The sequence below is a fragment of the Crassostrea angulata genome, chromosome 5 (assembly GCF_025612915.1).
Source record: "Crassostrea angulata isolate pt1a10 chromosome 5, ASM2561291v2, whole genome shotgun sequence".
Taxonomy (NCBI): Eukaryota; Metazoa; Mollusca; class Bivalvia; order Ostreida; family Ostreidae; genus Magallana; species Magallana angulata.
The window spans coordinates 6,284,216-6,306,737 of NC_069115.1; the positions used below are offsets into that span (position 1 = coordinate 6,284,216).

The 22,522-nt window shown below is 31.3% G+C and overlaps 1 protein-coding gene across 1 annotated transcript; it reads left to right on the top strand.

Annotated features, from left to right (window-relative positions):
* The first annotated feature begins 1,663 nt into the window (after positions 1-1,663).
* On the top strand, positions 1,664-21,175 carry LOC128183717 (ficolin-2-like). The gene is made up of 6 exons (XM_052852835.1): positions 1,664-1,751; positions 3,147-3,155; positions 5,309-5,442; positions 6,758-6,854; positions 9,013-9,183; positions 19,845-21,175. The coding sequence occupies exons 1-6, from the start codon at positions 1,664-1,666 to the stop codon at positions 20,093-20,095; spliced, it is 750 nt and encodes a 249-aa protein (XP_052708795.1). The 3' UTR covers positions 20,096-21,175.
* Positions 21,176-22,522: the final 1,347 nt, after the last annotated feature.

Sequence of the window (22,522 nt, forward strand, 5' to 3'; positions counted from 1 at the left end):
ACAGACTGAACAGCCTTTATATATGGTTTCTAAACAATAGAATTAGTGCACGGGTGTCTTGATGTTAGGACTACTGAGTACTACTTATTATTACAAATAAGGAGTGGATCAAAAATTTAGTTTTATTTGAGAGAGAGAGAGAGAGAGATGTTCTGAAAACGATGAAATCTTGCTGAAAATTAGTTCATATCATTGATTGTTTTTTTTTTAATTCTGTATTAGATTATAATAAAACAAGTTTTTGGCCATTGGTATTGACCGCTTATTTATAAAGGTCTCGTTTCTCCATTATCATTTAAAATTGTACACGTAAGACAGCGGCAAACTCGTTTGTTTTGTACATGAAAAATATTAAGATGAAACTTAAGACATCTTAACCTAAAACATTTCTAAGACGCTTTCGTTTTACAAGAGATGTCATAAGAATGTCCTAAGATACGTCCTAAGATATACCCTAAGATATCTCTTAAGACGTATCATAAGAAATTTTCATAAGCATGCCTACTGTTGTATTACCTTCGCGTTATACATATGTATAAAATCATAATGTTTTAAAGAATTAAGGTGGTATGGTACACCTGTTGATATTCTTGTGGATAAAAGAACATTAAATTAAAATGCTTTCACGGGTTTAAAATGTTCAAATTTTGCAATATTTGATAAAAAAGTCTTAAAAGATTTCGGTATGATAAAAATATTAAAACCCCGCAGGATTTGAACTCATGGCTTACAGATTCGTAGTTAATGCTCTAACCTATTGTGATTCGGCGTTAAGTTGAAAAGAAAACATTTCATAAATTTATTATTGGTTTTATTGTTTATTTTGATCAGAATTGTCATTATTGGGAGGTGCCCCATAACCTCTTAAAGCCCTGAAAGTCAATGCTTACTTTATATATGCACATTATACATGTATACAGTACATGCGCAGAATAAGAATAATGATTTTTGGTGTCTTTTTTAATACCTGTTTTCATTTATTTTATATTGATTAGGTCTTTTTCTGGCATTATGATAACTCATTTTAATATGTATTCCTTACAAAACATGCAGGTGCATTACACATTCGTTCGTGATCTCGTATATGTTTTTCTATATTTTTATATTTGTCCTGACAATATTTTTTTTCCCTGGTTCGTGTTTATGGTTTTTAATACATTTTCAGCGATCAATAAATCAAGTCTATGAAGCGTTATAGTGATAACCAATGAAAAATCTTGCAAACATTTCTTGTCCAATCAATCTAGAGTTTAACATACACTAGGAATAGGGTTTTAAAACATGTTCAATATATCTTTTAGCAATGAGCTTGGCCATTAGGAAAAGTACTAACGGTGTAAGCAAAAACACCAGTTGGTGAATGATTGGCCTTTTAGTCTTGTAACGATGTTTTAGACTTTTAAATGAATGCTGACAAACGCGTTATTGAATACAAGTTACTGTACAAATCATGGCAATAGATGTAGATCGAGTTCAATTGCTGCTTTTATTTCTATCTGTTTCTGAAGCTATTGTGTCCAAACTTTATACAGTAAATTTTGAGTTCGACAATAAAGCGACAATAAACACACCGTCTGAGACCTTATCCTCGGCGTCTCTCTCCATTTGCGCCTGTTCGTGTGGTGATGGCTGTAAGTGTTTCAGCTTCAACTCTCAGACCAAGATGTGTCGCCTTCACAGGTCATGTGATTGCCAAACGGTCAGTGATACTGGGTGGAGGCTCTATACCAACCCTACATTGCGACCAAAAGGTATGTTGTGTAGTTCTTTGCTTACTTTCAAGATCATGTATCGATTACCTCTGATAAATATTAAATTTTGGAGTTCTAAAATCATAATGTGTTATGTTTGTCACATATTACACAGTGTATATTCATATCATTTTGGTTAAAACAATATTTGCAATAGTGCATTGTAATGTAAAAGATTTATTAAAAAAAGATTGTTTGACCTCTAATAGTTATTATTTTTCTGTGATAAAATCGATTAAAAATGAATTATGATAAGAACATCCTTTTGTTAATAAATAGGCAAAATAATCACTGATATTTTTCAACCTAATAGAGAATTTCTGAGATCAATTTTGCGCTGATTATATTATACATTCAAAGGTTTCTGGTAGTATTTCACATTTCATTTAAAATACCCATTACAATAAGTTATAACTATTTCAATTACGTCATCATTTTAATTATTTATTTTAAATCTATATAGAGTAAAAATATTAAAAGCTATCAATTATTTCAAACGTTTAATCAAGCATCTATTTATTTGTACCACGTAAGAGTACGTACTAAATACTATTGGTAATTCCATTAAAATCATCGTAAATATACTAGTTTCTTGGCAAACGGTGATTCAGACCTATTTCCTATACTTAAACGATTATAATTTACATATATTTATAAAGGAAAACGTTTTCAAATATTCCGAATAAAATGATGAATATCTATTATTAAATAGAAACTTGGAAAATAATAAAAAAAAAAAACCAGTTTAAGGTGCCGAATTTCTACTGTAAATAAAAAATAAACGCCTTCGCATTGGAAAAAGGGTTTTCTTTTTTTAAAGAAATAGAAATATGCTTACTTTTTTAATAGTATACTTTAAACGTTTTTAAAACATTTGCATGTGTCTTTTATTAAAAATATTATATGAATCTTGACTGGGGTTAGGGGTATGAATAATCTGGTTAGCCCGGGAGAAACGAATTTTCTCCCACCGCGAATTAGAGAACAATACGTTGTCACTCGGAGACTAATGGTCTCAATGGTGTTCAAAACACGCAATCAACATTTGTTTATTTTGTGAAAAAGTGAAGTTATCCGCAATAATTTTATTTGTTTAGAATAGATTTTACAAGTGTAGTTTTATTGTGTGCTTCTTTCTTTCCTAAATTTCCTCAAACTGGAAAAAAAATCAGATGATTAAGTTATAATTTTCTTTTTTTAAGTACTTCAGACACAAAGCAATTTATTTCTGACAGATTTAGAAATTTTGTACACGAGTGCTCATCGTCGTTAAGGTCATTATTGATTGAACGCATATTAGCCTGTCCCAGGTTCTCATTTTTGATTGCTGTGCTACGACATGTAACCAGCAATGATTAGCAGATAAACGCATAGCCTGTCCTGGGTTCTCATTAGGAAATGCAGGTATGATAGAAAGTTTGTAAACCAAATCCTGATTGTTATTTGAAGCTTTAATGAATAAATAGGCGATATGCTCGGTTTTGTCGTTTAATGAACTTTAAGCAAGCAAACAAAATCGCTCATCTTGATTAAGCATGTTGCATGATTTTTTGTCTAGTGGTAAGTTCATTAGCGGATACACATTTGGGTTTCAGTTTTGGTACAGTAAGTGTAAATTTTCATCTTAAATCCAAACAATATCATACTTGGCTCGGAGTATGAATTTCAAAAGTAAATTTTTCCGTTTTTGTTGTTGTTTTTTTTTTGGTATATTTAAAACACAATGACATCGATCAGCTGACAAACACCGTCTGTGTATCTTAGAAATTATCAAACCTAGACAATATTTTACAACAAGGTTATTTCGACAATAAATTGAATATCTTGTGACTAGTAATGTACATTTTTGTTTGCATATAAAACAACCATTTTCTCAACGTTGACATAACATGAATAAAAATTTAATAATAATTGTTGAAGTCGAGCGGACATGAAACGTTGACTTGTATTAAGTTCAATCTTATACTTGATAAAAGTACTGAAAAGTTTGTTTTATTATTTATTTTAAGATCAACATTATATGTATATTGCAGCTTCTTAGCTGTATTTGAATAGTTACGCCCATTTATTTCTAATACGAATTCCCCGGCTTTTCCGACAAGGGTTCCGACCTATAGACAGAAAACCCCATATAAATCATGTGTAATATTTAAACAAATAGAAGGGAAACAATCAAACTGTACGATTCATTATGTATAGTAATCGAAATACATGTATTTAAATGATAATAAAGTGTAGCTTTCACTAGTAATAGTTATACATATCTTTAAATTGGATTAATTGCCATGATTCAAAACACTTCCGCTATAAATAAATAAATTTCCTTACAAACAATGTTTTCAAATACATTACATCGAATTCATCGATTATCTTTAAGTACTACAATGTAAGTGTTTACAACGGTGGTGATTTGTGCTTAGGTCCAAACACTGTTTTACTTCCGTTCTGTCAGAGTGACTGCTTAGAAGAGTAGATTTTAAAATCAACTCCACAAACTGTTTGACTCATAAAAGGTTAAAAAAAATGTTGTTAAAATTTAATATTTTCAACAGAGCAGTATACCCATTTTCGAATGGTATTGTGTTTTTTAGCTTAATTTAAACAATTTGATATGATTTTTCTGTTGGAATGTTTTAATATCCAAAAAAAATGGTCTAATGTTTGTAACTATATACAAATATAAAATACACGCCCTTTCCAGTTCAGTTTTATCTGTTAATTGGCCAAGACCTTGAACACTGTTTTCTTTACTAGAATGGTCCTTGCTAGTACAATGCTTCATATTTTTTTCTTCTTTAGTATAGCCATGCTTTTTCAGATGGTAAGGGTCAATTTAATATATAAAGTTGCGTGAATTACAAAAAATGGAGAAAAAAACATTAGCAATGTACTCAACAGGTCAGTCTTTTCCATTCGAAATTTGATTTTTGGTTTTTTGATTTAAATCACACTTGATAATCTCTCCAGATGTTGCGAATATGTTAAAGTTTTAATATCATTATTAAACAAAAACGTTAAAATCCAAAAGAATGGGGATAAATTTATTACATGGTTGAAATAGTAAAACAAATATATGCTCACTGTTCCTTAAAATATTTTTTTTTAAACACCATGTATGATTACATTACAAAAGTTTTGTTTCGCGCTGTTGCATGCCTTTTACAGAAAATGGCTGAGACAGGTCGTGTGTTTATGAACATAATATCAATGTTACATTTTTCAATTGTGACCATATATTGTCAATTCTTATAAACAATCAATTAACAACTTCGGTGCATTGAAATATCATTTGCTCTAATTATACAAAAAGCAGAAGCCAAGCTACGTGGGAAGTCAAGAAAGGGGTGGTTAAAAGCGAAATCTATAAAATGATAGAAATACATTTTTAAAAGTACATTGCCTCAGATAAAAAATTTAAAAAAAAGAAGAACAATAAAAACTGCTCTTTCTCTTTTTTGATATGTGTACAGTATTGTTAGAATTTTTTAACGGCATGTATAAATTAATTGTTGTCCTTAAAACTATCCACTAATCTAGCAAAATGTTTGTTATTTTAGACTGCAAGGAATTATACAACAGCGGAAAATTAGACTCCGGTGTATACACTATTTACCCTTGGGAGAGGTTTGACCCTAATTGCCGTCCTGTCCAGGTCTACTGTGATATGGAGACAGAGGGAGGAGGGTGGACGGTCAGTTCTCAAAATAAATCAGTATATCCTCATGTTAAATAAATGATTAACTATTCTTAAGAAAAATTTGCAAGTTATTGTGTTAAGGTAGCTCCATACTCAGAAAATTCTCTGAGGAAAGTTGAAAAACCCAACTGATTTCGACTTAATAGACTTAAATGTCATCAATTGTTAGAAAAAATATACATGTCATCACACTTTTTGAGATGCCAGATAAACATAAACTAAAGCATATTTAAGCATTAGAAAAATGGGTTTTTTTTGGTTAAAAGTAAAATATTGTAGGCAGAAATTTGTTTTTCTTGTTAAATTTTAATGTCAACTTTATCAGAAAACTAAAATTACATAAATATTTTTAAATTAATCGTTGGAATAAGAAAAACTATAGCACTTAGACATACAACTGAGAGAAAAGTCAGAAAAAGAGTTATTTCCCCTTTGCATAGATAAAATATATAAAAATTTGGAAATTAAGTGTAAAATTAAGTGCGAAAATATCTTGAACATACCAATAATTCTAATTACATTTATGTGATTATATTCACATAAAATAAATAAAACTATCGTGAAAATTTTTTAAAGAATTCAAAATTTTGCAAAAAAGTGTGACATCACAGAACACTGGATCTACTTTAAATGCATAATAAATCTGACCAAAAACTTGTTAAAAATGTAAAGGGACATTGGTATTTCTGAATCATCGTATATCTGGTATTTTTGGCGTGTCGCAAAAATTGCAAAAATGTTGAAACTGAATAGCCATTTTTATATGTGTCAGCCATTATTTCCGATTTAAAAAAAGTTTATTATAGCAAAAAATACGGGATATGACTTGTACTTATCATATAGTTTGTGATGTAAAAGTTTTTGCCAAAAAAGCGAAAATTAGATCATTGCGAAAATTACCGGATGTACGGTAAAAATTTAACATATTTAAAAACAAATCCGAAGGTAAGTTGCAGCTTCTGCCAGCACTGGATACACATTTAAACGAGATATCTTTTATGTGTGTTAGTACATTGGCATCTAGTTTTTTTATTTTTGATTTGTTTTTTAATGTTTAAAAATATTGTACAATCATGTTCTTACTCATTCATGTTTACAAGAACAATACAATTCTGTTCTACATTTCTACTCGTTGATAATAACTTTTCAGCAATGTTGAAAACCATGAAAATCAAGTTTATATATTTTTAGGGTCATCACCAGCCTCTTACATTTTAAAGTTTTTTAAATGATATATCAGACAATCAATTAACATTGAACATTGTCTTTCTTACACATTAAAACAGAGTTAATTTTTTTTTCTGGACAGGCAATACAAAGACGAGTTAATGGAGAAGAAAGCTTTAATCGTAGTTGGGCGGAGTACAAATTTGGATTTGGATCACCTCATGAGGACCACTGGATTGGTAAAGGATGAGTAATTTTGATATTATTAAACAACATCAATATTAAAAACACTTTATGTATTCAGTCATGTTTTACAAGTGTCTCTTAGACTAGAAAAAGCAAATAGAATTTTTAAATAATTGTAGGTATTAAACACTTCTGTTGAAAATATTTGAAATAATATACATTGTTTAAAAAAGAAAATGAACAAATATTCCAAAATATAAAACAACATTCTTATCGTTACCATTGCAAGGTCTCATTACTGTGTTTATGCAAGTTTCACAAAACACTCTCCTTCGATTCAGCAGAAAAATACACGATATTAAACTTTTTAAACGAGATTTATTAATCTCAAAATATTTTAATCCGCAAACAAATAGTTTTCCAAATTGATCTCATTTTACTAATTATCATACTTTAATTGAAAATGGCTTAATAAATGTTCAAAACACATTTCAATTAGTAACATGATATTTAAAAAAAAAACATTCGCACAGAGCAGAAACTCGATTTTTTTAGAATAAATATACAGGTAAAGAAATTTTCCCCGCTTAAATAATATCGTACTATTTTGACCATTACAAAAGGTTAAGGAAGATAAAAGCTATCATTTTAAAATTCTTCAATTTTCATATGATGTATTTTTATGTTTTCATCTTGTTAATAGAAAGTTATGACATTAGAAAATTAATTGAACCTGATTGCCATGAAAGTATAATTGTCAAAATGTCAAAATGGTATTGATAAAAACAAACCTTCAAAATTATTTTGACGGAATATTAAAGGAATATCTATTAAATCACATTGAGGTATGCTTTGGTGCCAGATCATTTATGACATTAATACATGTATGGATAAGATATGTCTTTTTCTTGTACTTTAGCCAATAAAAATCTGAAAACTATTGAATTCTTTTTAAAACTTTGTATATAATTACATGGACATATATATCTATTGAAATTAAGGATGCTTGATAGTCAAGAAATTTATCATCAGATCTACCTTAGATTTGGGAAAATGATGTATTATGTCATTCAGTCTTATATTTATTAGACCTTAATATTAAATTTTAGAAAAAACAATGTATCATATCTTATCCTATCCTTTTTTAACATTGCAAGTTTCCAATCCCACTTAATCTCTTTGATGATATTTGCAGACAAATTGCATATTACATAATATCTAGAACATAAGGAATGCCTTTGATATAGTGCACGTAGTTCTGAGGGAACTAAATTTAAATTGCATCACCTTTTTTAAAAATACTAACGTTACAATTGTCAAAAAAAATATTTCAGGTGTAAAGGACTATATATGATATGGGCCTTAAATGGCCCCCTAAAATAAACGTTATTTGTTTACTTTTCTTTCTGCAGATATACATGTGAAGTTTTTGCATAGTTTATTATTTAGATTTAAACGCCAACAATTTAGAAATATGACTCATAAAGTTCACCTTTTCCCGTCATTTTCACATTTTAAGCATAAAACGGCTTGCTTATAAACATATTTTTTTTTTTCAGAAGTCATTGAGCGCGTGCTTGAACAAACAAAATATGTTTATTAGAGATGTATCTATCCAAGACTAACAAGTGACAAAACATTTTTCTTATTCTCTCGTCGCTCTACACATTTGATTTGGAAAAAGAAAGGAAAAATGACAATTTTTTCTTGATTTTGATTGAATCATTAAAATACAAATATTCAACAAAATATCAAGTAGTTGATATGAAATGTATATTTTCGCAAACAGGAAATGTATATTGTCAAGTCGTACATAAAATGTCTTTTATAAGTGTTGTAATTAACGATTTTTTAATAAACATTTAACAGCAACACTTGAACAGGGTTTGTCCTTACACCATGCTTATAAAGTGTACGGAGTTTGATAAACATGCAATCAAGGGTTTTCTTTGAATATTGCCTAAAAGGCTGAAATAGACACACATACATACACACACACTCACAGCAGCGATGCTATATCCTCTTCGCAACAAGTTGCGCGAGGGGGTGACAAGAAGTTTATAATTCACGGTGCTTCGATAGTGATAATAAACAAGACGATATAGTTATTTATGTTTTCTTAGTTATTGTTTTTACGAAATTGATTTGTATGAATACAGTAAACAGTTCTATTTTTCTTTATCTTTTTGTTCGTATATCAAATGATTACAGGAAACGATGTTATACACCAGTTAACAAAGGACCGGAACTCGTCTCTTTACATTACGATAACGTCAAGCTACAACGGAATGGTTTCCTTCATCATGTATAATCAGTTTTCAATTGATGGCGAAGAACAGAAATATACTCTGAGAGTTGCAGATCCTGGTAACGGAAGTCTCGGTAATGTGAATTAGAACATTATTACTGTCTCTTTAATCGTCATTGCTACAGATATCAAAGATATATCTCCTACAGTACCCACGACTTTATTTTTTACAATCTAATCCTATCAACCCTACCGTTTCGTGCGTGTACATACATGTACTGTTCTATCGTGCGTTAATCCTATCGTATCGTGCGTTAATCCTATCAGGTTTGTTGTTCATTTTTAACAGTTTTTCCGTTAATCCTATAGTGTTAATCCTTTTGTTCATTTCCATAAGTAGGTAAATTTATTTCAAAGTTACAAGTGTTCAGTGCACCGTATACGAAAATTTATCGAACAAAAAATGTAAAACCCTATCCAGCATTTGACAATTATACTAATTTATTAAATCTTTAGATCAAAATTAGCCAATATTATTTGTAAATCATAAATGTAAGCAGTGGAACGAAAAATTAATGTAAACAATCGAAGTTCTTAGGAACAAGGTAATATATTTACCTGCATATCATAATAAATTATATTAAATCGTATGTAGTGTGTATACCTGCGTAATCATTAGCTTGTAAGTAATATAATTTGTTTTTTATGCATCCTTTTTTACAGCAACAAAAGAATTCAGGATACGATTTATATTTACTTAAAACAAGAGTTGTATTTTCAATGTATTTTAAACCCGCTATTTTCCGTATGATTTAATCTCGGGGTTTCGTAGAAATGTTCACAACTATCGGCTCGAGCTTAGGTTAATGAAAATAATGTTACAAATATTATCGTGCTCAGAATCTACATCTGCGTAAATTTTTATATTACTTGTATGTAATATAATTTTTTAATTCATTATTTTTTTCATACAGAAAGAAATATATTTATGATAGATGTTATATTTATTTGGAATAAGGGTTGTATTTTAATTGAACCAGCTTCGTGCTGAAATGTTCGCGGCGATCGGCGTTTGGTAATGAAAACAAAGTTAACATTACAGTTTATTTATTGATCATTTAAGCTCATAATTTTTGTTTAAAAGTTTGAATTGGTCATTTTTTACATTGTACAAATGAAGCAGCTATGATTAACATCTTGGCATTTGTTAATAACAAGAAATTCCACGTATATCTTGATTTGTACGTGTTCTTTCTCAAATTCTGCCTTGATCGTGTTACTCGTGAAGATCGTTTAACGCAATTATAAGTTTATCATGAACATCGGCTATTCTTTTCAAAAGTGTATCAATCCCATTGTATCGTGCGTGTATTCTGTTCTTTGGTGCGTTAACCCTATCATATCGTGCGTGAATCCTATACTATCGTCTATTTTGTAAAAAAAAAAAATAACGTTTCGGGTTTTGTAAATATCATTTAATTAGCTGCACTCTCTTTGTTTGTTTGAATTCCTTAATTTAGCCTACAGCAATGTGGAAAAAAAATTCCAATTACAACATATGCTTGTTTTATGCACAGGGACCAAGCCCGTTTTAACATTAATTTCAATGTAACCATAAATAAAGAAAGGGGTCGAACTCTGACCCAAATAAAAAAACTACCAGCTCGCTTCAAAAGCTTAGAAATAAATAAATTAATTTTTAAAACACTCGCAATATGTATGTATTTTTCGGAAAAGTAATGTCTGAGATACACTCGTGCCGAATTTCAAGTTGATGGGTCTTAAAATAGCGGAGATATACGTCATTATTCTCTCGAAGTCGCCAGTTTATTTTTACTCGGTCATTTACCGGTCCAGGGCTCACGATGGTATTTTGCCTCTGACAACAGCAGTATTGCAACAAGTCGAGAAACATTCGCACTAATCTTTTAAAATCTCACATCAAGCGCATGCTACTTACATCCTTAAAATCCGATAAAATTCCTTAAATACTCTCCAAACTGAACTTTTATTCTGCAGCCACATCAACCTCTGACTAGACTGGCCATTGTGATAGCTAATGTTAAACTCAATTTCATTGGTTAATATTCCTGATGGTCCAATCAGAATCAGTCTTTCTCGAAGACGTCAAAATGGCTGGCCCTGTCAGAAGTCAATGTGGTTGCAGAATAAAAGTTGAAATTAATGTTAAAACGGGCTTGGCCCCTGTGGTTTTATGTATTCCTAATCTTAGAATAAATGATATTTCGATGTAAAGACATTCTACTTTTGAATTCCACATTAACATATCCGACCACACTGAAGTGTTGTAATTCGTGTTTAGATGTGGCCTCATTGTGTTGGAATTCATATTTAGATGTGGCCTCATTGTGTTGGAATTCATATTTAGATGTGGCCTCATCGTGTTGTAATTCATGTTTAGATGTGGCCTCATCGTGTTGTAATTCATGTTTAGATGTGGCCTCATTGTGTTGGAATTCATATTTAGATGTGGCCTCATTGTGTTGGAATTCATATTTAGATGTGGCCTCATCGTGTTGTAATTCATGTTAAGATGTGGCCTCATTGTGTTGGAATTCATATTTAGATGTGGCCTCATTGTGTTGGAATTCATATTTAGATGTAGCGTCATCATTTTATAATTCATATTTAGATGTGGCCTCATCATGTTGTAATTCATGTTTAGATGTGGCCTCATCGTGTTGTAATTCATGTTAAGATGTGGCCTCATTGTGTTGGAATTCATTTTTAGATGTGGCCTCATTGTGTTGTAATTCATGTTTAGATGTGGCCTCATCGTGTTGTAATTCATGTTTAGATGTGGCCTCATCGTGTTGTAATTCGTGTTTAGATGTGGCCTCATTGTGTTGTAATTCGTGTTTAGATGTGGCCTCATTGTGTTGGAATTCATATTTAGATGTGGCCTCATTGTGTTGGAATTCATATTTAGATGTGGCCTCATTGTGTTGGAATTCATATTTAGATGTGGCCTCATCGTGTTGTAATTCATGTTTAGATGTGGCCTCATCGTGTTGTAATTCATGTTAAGATGTGGCCTCATTGTGTTGGAATTCATATTTAGATGTGGCCTCATTGTGTTGGAATTCATATTTAGATGTAGCGTCATCGTTTTATAATTCATATTTAGATGTGGCCTCATCGTGTTGTAATTCATGTTTAGATGTGGCCTCATCGTGTTGTAATTCATGTTAAGATGTGGCCTAATTGTGTTGGAATTCATATTTAGATGTGGCCTCATTGTGTTGGAATTCATATTTACATGTAGATGTGGCCTCATCGTGTTTTAGTTCATGTTTAGATGTGGCCTCATCGTGTTTTAATTCATGTTTTGATGTGGCCTCATCGTTTCGTAATTCATGTTTAGATGTGGCCTCATCTTGTGGTACATTGTAATTCGTATTTAGATGTGACTTCATCGTTTTGTAATTCATGTTAAGATGTAACCTTATCGTGTTGTAATTCATGTTTAGATGTGACCTCATTTTGTTGTAATTCATGTTTAGATGTGACCTCATCGTGTTGTTATTCATGTTAAGATGTGGCCTCATCGTGTCGTAATTCATGTTTAGATGTGTCCTCATCGTGTTGTATTTCATGTTTAGATGTGGCCTCATTGTCTTGTAATTCATGTTTAGATGCGACCTCATCGTGTTGTAATTCATGTTTAGATGTAGCGTCATCGTTTTATAATTCATATTTAGATGTGGCTTCATCCTGTTGTAATTCATGTTTAGATGTGGCCTCATCGTGTTGTTATTCATGTTTAGATGTGGTCTCATCGTGTTGCAATTCACGTTTAGATGTGGCCTCATTGTGTTGTAATTCATGTTTAGATGTGGCCTCATCGTTTTATAATTCATGTTTAGATGTGGCTTCATCATGTTGTACATTGTAAGTCATCTTTAGATGTGGCCTCATCCTGCTTAGATGTGGCCTCATCGTTTTGTAATTCATGTTTTGATGTGACCTCATCGTTTTGTAATTCATGTTTAGATGTGGCCTCATCTTGTTGTAACTCATGTTTAGATGTGGCCTCATCGTGTTGTACATTGTAATTCGTGTTTAGAGGTGACTTAATCGTTTGGTAATTCATGTTTAGATGTGGCCTCATCGTGTTGTAATTCATGTTTAGTTGTGACCTTATCGTTTTGTAATTCATGTTTAGATACGACCTCACCGTGTTGTAATTCACGTTTAGATGTGGCCTCATCGTTTTATAATTCATGTTTAGATGTGGCTTCATCATGTTGTACATTGTAAGTCATCTTAAGTAGTGGCCTCATCCTGTCCTAATTCTTGCTTAGATGTGGCCTCATCGGGTTGTAATTCATGTTTAGATGTGGCCTCATCGTGTTGTAATTCATGTTTAGATGTGGCCTCATCGTTTTATAATTCATGTTTAGATGTGGCTTCATCATGTTGTACATTGTAAGTCATCTTAAGAAGTGGCCTCATCCTGTCCTAATTCTTGCTTAGATGTGGCCTCATCGGGTTGTAATTCATGTTTAGATGTGGCCTCATCGTGTTGTAATTCATGTTTAGATGTGGCCTCATCGTGTTGTAATTCATGTTTAGATGCGACCTCATCGTGTTGTAATTCATGTTTAGATGTAGCGTCATCGTTTTATAATTCATGTTTAGATGTGGCTTCATCGTTTTGTAATTCATGTTTAGATGTGACCTCATCATTTTGTAATTCATGTTTAGATTTGACCTCATCGTGTTTTAATTCATGTTTAGATGTGGCCTCATCGTGTTTTAATTCATGTTTAGATGTGGTCTCATCGTGTTGCAATTCACGTTTAGATGTGGCCTCATTGTGTTGTAATTCATGTGTAGATGTGGCCTCATCGTATTGTACATTGAAATTCATGTTTAGTTGTGGCCTTACCGTTTTGTAATTCGTGTTTAGATGTGGCCTCATCGTGTTTGAGCCAACACGACCCTCCATTGCATTGGAAGTAGTGTCTTTCCACAAATTTATTTGAAATTTAAATTTGTTGTTACAATGTATGACTACTTAAAGTAATTTATACGGATACGTGCGTTAATTTTCTATCTAGCTATACACTTACAAAAAAGATATCACTTACATGTATGTCGACATTTCTGAGGTATGTAAATAAACTACCCCAAAATGTACGCTAGCGTGGTTAATTATTCCCATTTTTCTCTAATCCACTTGATACCCCATTGTTATGTCTAAACGATCAGTGTTAAGCAATCGATTAATAATTTAGGAAGTTAATGAATTTTTGACCTTGATGCATATTAACTAATCCCGCTTTTGAGGGAACATTACATGTATGTAGACCTTTAGAAATAATTATAATAATTATAAACTTAAATGATTATAATCCCGATCCACCCTGCAGTACTGATTTTTTTTTTTATCAAAAGTGAATAATCAGACTCTTTGTTTTATCGGTGTATTTACCCGATCGGTGTTTACAACTGTTTATTACTAGGCTCAAACACATTTACGGGTGGTCAGTTTTCACACCTTATTGCAGTCACCCGGTCGTTTGTATAGTTCCGTGGGTAAACTTCGAAGGTTTTTCTTAATTCCCAGACAAACTTTATTTGTATCTGTATACACATACAAACACAAAGAAAGAAAAGGTACATCGTCTATAATAATAATAATAACTTTTAAGCGTTGACTTCCAATCTGTAAGAACACAATCATAAAGCGACGAATTTAAAATTATTTAGATCTGTAGACATTAACCCGTAACGAGAAAATGTAGCATTTTGTATTCAGATACTAATATACATGTATTAGTGATATAAACTTTAATTAAATGAAGTAATATTTGGCTATACACGAGAAAAAAATGATATTGCTAATATATTGATATTATTATCAAAGCAATATATTTTTTACAAATCAAGGAAAAGTTCTGATCTGCATATAAGCGAATTATTGAAATCAATATTGGCATATTGTTTGATAGAGAGAAAGTTGTTTGCAATAAAAATGAGATGTGATGAATTAATTTCTATGTGGACAACTATTGAGGATCTTATTGCAAACATTCATGTTAAATTATTTTTAATCATCTCCATATGCTTACTTGTTATGATAAGCATTACACATATATCTATATCAACATGTAATTATGACATGCATCATATAACCCCTTAGTAACCATGGTAACTGTACATTTAGAATGAGTGAGAGAGTGAAAGTTTGTGTTCTGTCTTTTTTTTGGTGTGTTTGTCTTTATATATAGAACTATTGTATTGATTGGTAATAATAGAAAATAAGCATGGAAAAAAAAAAGATTTTAAGATGGAATAACATTCGAATCCCGCAGGGGCTTTTATTATTACATTGTACTTACTTATTTTATATATTCATTTTCTATTCCCATTTCTACTACAGTTATTACCGAGATCAAAAAAATGCCGCGGACATTATTCTCCAATATACGACGAACGTCATCAGTAAATTATCAGATCAGAAATACCTAATATTTGTCTCGCACTGATCTTGAAAGTACAACTTCAAACCGTAAAAAGATTTAAAACCATGTCAATTTCACGTGTTAGTTCCTGTCAAAACGATGTGTATTGCCTCGAATGTTTATTTTGAAGAGATCAATGTGGCTGTTCCTAGGACCTCCCTAGCACTGCGTGCTTTTACATAAAATGTATAACGTGTAGTAGTAATAATCGTATTAAATTGCCCCTAAATATTGGGAATATAAATTAAAGATATTTTATAAAAAAGTAAAGACTATCAAAAATCCCAAGAAAAAATTCTGTCTGCATGTGATTCCTTTGATCGATACACATGTAAATATTACTAACATAACCGCTGGGGTTACAAGGAACAGCCGTCAAAATTATCTACATCGTCTCTCTATAGGAGAAACGATCTGTAGAAATACTGGGAGTAAGTAGAATAGATATAAAGTTCTTGTTTTCGTGAATGTTACAGGATAACCTCCTCGGTTTCGAAATGTTCTTTTAAATATAAAAGCCTCGGCTTTTATATTTCAAAACAACATTTCTCAACCTCGGAGGTTATTCTGCAACATTCACGATAACTCGTACTTTATTTCTTAAACAGCAAATTTTTCGCTTATTTGACATTTGTACAGTTTATTTATCATTATATCTTTCATTATCAAAAATGTCCTGTTAATTTGAGGGACTTTTTCTAGTTGTGTTATTCCACCTTAAAAACTTTTTGAGAAAAATCGTGAAGAGGCAAAAACATAAAAGCCTTAATATCTCGGGACCAGAAGTGAGGACGAAAAAAACTCGTGTAATTTTCTTACAAATTTTGTCATGAATAAGATTTAAAAGTTTGATTAAAATCGATTGAAGCATTTTTGAAAAAAAAACGTGACAGAAAAAAGCCATTAATAATAATAGTGAAAAAGAAACAAAGCAATAACAACAAGATTTTTCGTTGGTTGTGAAGCCATTTCATAAAACCTCACGTTTCCAAAAAATGTGCTTAAAAATATGAATATGAATATGCGTTACTTTAAAACAAAATTGTAAATACTAACTTTACACATGCTTTTAATACATTATCAATAATAATACCCCTTACCCATAATTAAGAACCCCATCAATCAAAGTAAAAAATTTCAGTTTCTCATCATATCATTGCATCCTGTCTCTCGTTGATGTTTAGAAGAAGAAATATATAATTGTATTTAAGATCGTCAATTCTAACGGAATTAATTTAACATTGATAGCCTTTTGGACGAAGGGGGTAATAAATTTTTACTTCTTCTTTTCCTCTAAAAACTTAAGTCAAGATTGGTCATGCAGTTAGTTTCCTGGGAGGAGCTTATACATAGATGGTAAAACATGGGAAAGTTAAAGTTACAAACTGGCGTACTTTCACTCAAATGTGTTCTCACGTGTTCATTACGCCGAAGTCAAAGCTGTAGATAAGCATCGATGAGATGATAAAGATTCGAGGTATTCCGAAATCTGCGTAAAAGGTTTTCCAAAAAGGTGAAACAAAAGGTGAAATAACTGATGATGACAAATTAAAGTTGTGAAGGCGCTTGCCTTTGTTCATATTAAGGGTGAAAAAAACATGTATTTAATTCTATGTACAGTATTGATAAAGCCATAATTATCATTTATTATGAGAAATTTAATATCATATCAGTTTTTGCAAATTATTGCCACAAATGGTTCGCCACAAACATGACCGGAATGCAAAAAAAGGGGGAAAATCCACTATATGGTAGGTACCTCCGTGGGGGTAATCTGACTATAAAAAGGAGAAAAAACCCACTACATAGTCAGCTTTCTGTGGGGGAAAAACTGCTTTATAGCCATTTTCGGAGGAGAGTGGCTGCCATTTTTCCGGGGGAAGATGGCTAGGAGAAAAAGCACTATATAACACCGGCACGTACATGCAGCACCAGGGAGCCTTAAGCATTTTACATTTTTTAAATAAACGTTTTCTACTTTTAACTCATATTTACATTTGTAAAAGTCTTATAAGTATTTGGTAAGGGAGAAAAATGTACGTGAAAAACAGGTAAGTTTATTTATCATAAGGAAGGAGTCTTCCTGGTTTTCGGATTGTCGAACGTAACGATTAAATATTAATTAAATCAAGATGACAGGAAATTAAAAACTCGTAATTTTCTTCCGTTTTTTACTATCATACAACTAGGCATAGAAAAAGTAATCAAAGTTTAGAATCTAACATGGACTATATTTTTGGCGGAACGTTGCCGTAGGAAAACAATATCATTGAAGTTCGATTTTTTCACTTAAAGAGGTTCGATCCTCTGATTTTGGATAGCCATTTTGGGTCACCTCTAGTCTGGAAATTCTGTGTCATATATGAATTCTACTTGTAAATTCCTTTTTTACAATGCCAAATAAACTATATTGAATAAAAAATGAAGAAAAAACTCGATATTGAGAGAGTGTAGTAAGGGAGTATATTTTGTGGCGGAAGGTTTTTAAGAAGAAAATGAACATTTTTCATAACTCAATTGTTTAAGAGTACCGTAATTTTAGCTTTCTTATTTTCCGTGCAGACCAAATTTTCAGATAGTTTATGCATTGGGATATCTTCGTCTTGTTTCAAAAAACATATTTCAACAATATTTCAATATTTCTATCGACATATATTGGCATGTTTAAGTGATATTTCATAAAAGTAAAGAAAAAATCAACTCCAATTTTCCCCTAAAATTAGCTTATTTCATGCCATATCTCAAAATTTACATTATTGACATATACATGTACTTTTGGTTTTAGTTTCTAAATATTTAAGTTTCTTTTGACAAGTCTGTCATAATTTGAGATAAAGTTTGAGACTATTTAATTGCATGTTGAATCGTTTATGAATAAAAATAGTATTCTTTCAGTGCAAAAAGGTCAAAATATCAATAAGGTGAAGAAATTGCAAACTTTTTCATTATGATAATTTTAATTTTATTAATTCTAAATAATGTAAATTTGTATTTGATACCATGGTTCATATCGATAGAAAAATTATAGAGGGAAAGGCGATTTATGTGCAATTTGCACTTTCAGTGCAGAAATGTCATATTAAATACACAGTAGCACCGAAAGGAGCATATAGACCCCAACATTTTGTTTTGAATTTTGGTTTAGATATGTGTGTAGATGTTAAAAAAATACTTTAGAAAAAAACGTAGAGACTTTTGATCGCAGGATCCAACGTCCTTAATGTGAGCTACTGATAAGATACCTGGGTTTCAGATATCTTTTTAAAATTTGATTTGCCCATTAAATTACATTTTATAAGCCTTTTAAGCTCTTGTTCTAAAAATAGTTGGTTTTTTTTTTGGGGGGGGGGTCACAAAAATCCGATTTTTTCTCTCATTAAATGGTCAATATATTATCTTTTTGGTCAATTTATATCTTCAAATAAATCTTCATAATATGTAAAAATCAGAAATATTTTTAAAAATATTCCAATTATCTGCAAAATTTAAGAAAATTAGAGAAAATGCGCACAACCAATTTAAGCTTAAATATTTATTTCATCTTAATAGTATAAGCTGAAAGACATTCTTATTTTCTATTATTTCATTGAAAAAAATAAACCTCATATCTTATTTCTTTTGGCTGTGTTCAAATTTCATGAATTTCTTAATGTAAGAAGCATGTATAGTAACGAGAAAACTCCTTCCTTATAATCCTTTTTAACAGCATTGTGTTAAGTCCTTACCACCTCTTTGATTTTGCTGTGTGCTCAAAACATTTTATCGCTCCCTCTCCTTATCAAATAACTATAATCTCATCTGCCTTAGATATGGTCATACATTAAAAAAAGCTACTGTATTCTATTTCATATTTCATATCTATGAACCCATTTTAAGTACCACTGAGAATCGTGGGAATCCTATATCCCCGGATGTGTAAAACCTGTTTTCGGTTTTGTCTCCCGATTTTTAGATCTTTTATACATAAAGTATGCTTTTACATATGCGAGAATTTGGCGTTAAATGAAGTCGGTGTCAGTAGAAATACCAAGGCAACAATAACATGGTTTCTTTCAAATACAATAATAACGACCTGGAATAATTTTTGTCGTTTTCTAAATACATGATTGTATACAATATAATTTGCAGCAATTTTACATCTAAATGGATTGAATATGACTGGAAAAGTTACGCTAGATAGATAAAAATACAATTTATCAATTTCTTTCTGCACAAAACGCATGAACGCACACAGTTTGAGTTAATAGCGCAAAAATTATGAAATATCTATTGTAATTTGTAACATGTGATTTTTCTATTTTTAGATGATGGCTTGCTATCGGTTACAAATTCACCGTCTTCAGGAATGAATTTTTCTACAATTGATAACGACAATGATGCTATTGGTAGTCACTGTGCAGAGCTATTTGCAGGAGCATGGTGGTTCAAATTCAGTCCTACTACATTTCTTAATGGTCCTTGGAGCCTACATCACTGGACAAATCCTTGGTTTCCACAATATAAGAAAGGAGAGGACGTAAATGGAACTTCAATGTTGATAAGGCCACATTTGTAACTGAAAATCAGAGAAAAATTAGGAAAGACGCCAAATATGATATTTTATTTATCCATAATAACAACAATTATATCAAATGATAATTAACACACCAAGATATTTGTGAGCCAATACTCACTAGTGATAGCCCCTCTCTGATATGAATATACAAATATCAAGGACATACATGTAACTTACCCGGATAATATAAAGTTCTCCAACATTACTGAAGATCAGAGATCGTTATCAGGCAGTTCACACTGAATTTGTTTTTTAAAAAATAACCATATGGAATGTCTCAACAAAACCTGTGTTAAATTTTCAAGCATCTGTGATTGAAAATACGTTGCTAGGAAACCTGTAACGAAAATTTCTTCGACAATTTGGGCTAAAAATAAACAAAATCGGGATTTAATAGGAAGTTCTCGTCTAAGAGGTACAAACATAATTTAACCATACGGTACACCCACACTAAAAGTGTGTTAAAATTCCAAGCATATGTGATTAATAACGTGCAAAGCGAGCAACGAGAACCAGTGCGCGGGAAAAAGAGCTAACGACTTAAACCTAAAGATTCAGCAAGAAAACTAATTGGCAGCATCTCATCATGCCTTCTAGTTTACGCATTACAACAAGAGAGATGTCAAGTGATATATCACAATCCAATCATTCCTTTAAAAAGAATACTTGCTGTTAACTTGTACCAGAGTTTTATGAAAATCCATGCGTAAAAAGCCCAATGAGCTTCTAACCAACTTAAATGATTAGTGAAGAAAATGAAGAAATCCAATTTGTATGTACAAACACTTTATTGAAATTTTATAAGTTAATTTGACATTCAAATGTAAATAATGTTTAAAGTGTTCTTTTTCTGTCATTATGAATCATAGCGCTATGCTCATCAACTTTCGGAACGTCTGATTTGTTTACATAAAGGACTGCTTTAAATCATTGTAAAAATGCCTTTAACCGTAGGTTGGGTTTTGGTTTGTTTTTACGGCCAAATTTTTTTTTTGTTAAATTGTATCATCGATTTATTAAATTCAATGCGTAAATATACCTAATGAGCTTCTTATAAACTTATATAAATTACTAAATGATTTTTGCTTTTTTTAAAAAGTGTTCTTTTTTTGTCGATTTTACTCATAGCGCGCTATGCTCATTTACTATCGGATCGTATGATTTGTTTTCATGATGGACTGCTTTGAAGAATTGTCAAAATCAATGAAAAATGACAATAACAAACTGTCAACTATCTCTAAAATCCATAAAACGAAATACAAATTCAAAGCAAAGCATCACGGACCTCTAAAAAGATAAAGAAAGGATCAGGTGCCTAGGAGGAGTGAGCATCCTCTGCTGACCGGTCACACCTGGGTTGTGCTCTGTCGTAATCGGGAAAAAACGTAGACAATTAGGTGATTAATAATGATCTAACAATCAGTACGAAAAACATCAGTCGGCATGCGACCAAGTGGAAGATTGTATTTGCTGACAATGTCGTTGTATCGACCATAGAACTTACGACTTCAAACAAGACTGTTAATAGTCCTGTTAATCAACTTGTTTGTCAGTAGCTTGCTTCGCCCTGGTAACAGATCACACGAATAGCATGCCCTTGCGTATCGAATTAACTGAGAGACAAAAACACCATATCCAGGTGATGAAGGTATATTGCCACATTAATAAGGAAAGTTGACTATACAAAAATTGAAGTCATCACGTTTATCATCAAGTTTTGTTGTTAGGTTTCTATCAATCTCCATTTCCAGTAAATGCGTAAATGAGCCTCTTATCAACTTATATCAATTACTAAATATTTGGTAATAATTGTAAAAGCGTTCGTTTTTCTTTCACTATGAATCATACACTATATGCATACAGATGATAAACTTATATTGCTACATAAGTAAGGAAAGTCGACTGTACAAAAATTTAATGTCATGTTTATCATAAACATTTTTAGTCAGGTTACCATCAATGTCCATTTCCAGTAAATTCAGTAAATGAGCCTAATGAGCCTCTTACTAACTTATATAGATTACTAAACAAGATTTGATAATACTTGAAAAATCGTTCTTTTTTCTTTCAATATAAATTATAGCGCTACTCATCAACGTTCACAATGTCTGATTTGTTTACAATAAGAACTGCTTTGAATCGTTGTAAATCTGCCTTAATCTGTAGGATTGGTCTCACGGCCAAATCTTTGACTTATTTTTTTTCTTAACTTGTAATAACGATTTATTAAAACCCCTCATGAGCCTCTTACAAACACATATAAATTACGAAATAATATTTGGCGATCATTACATCATAATACCTTTTGCAGTCTTAAATACCCAAACCATACCCAAAACTTTCACCAAAACTCAATTTCTTGCGGTCAATTGTACATAGATTCTCAACAGAAAAACTTTTTAAAAAATACACATAGTGAAAAAAACA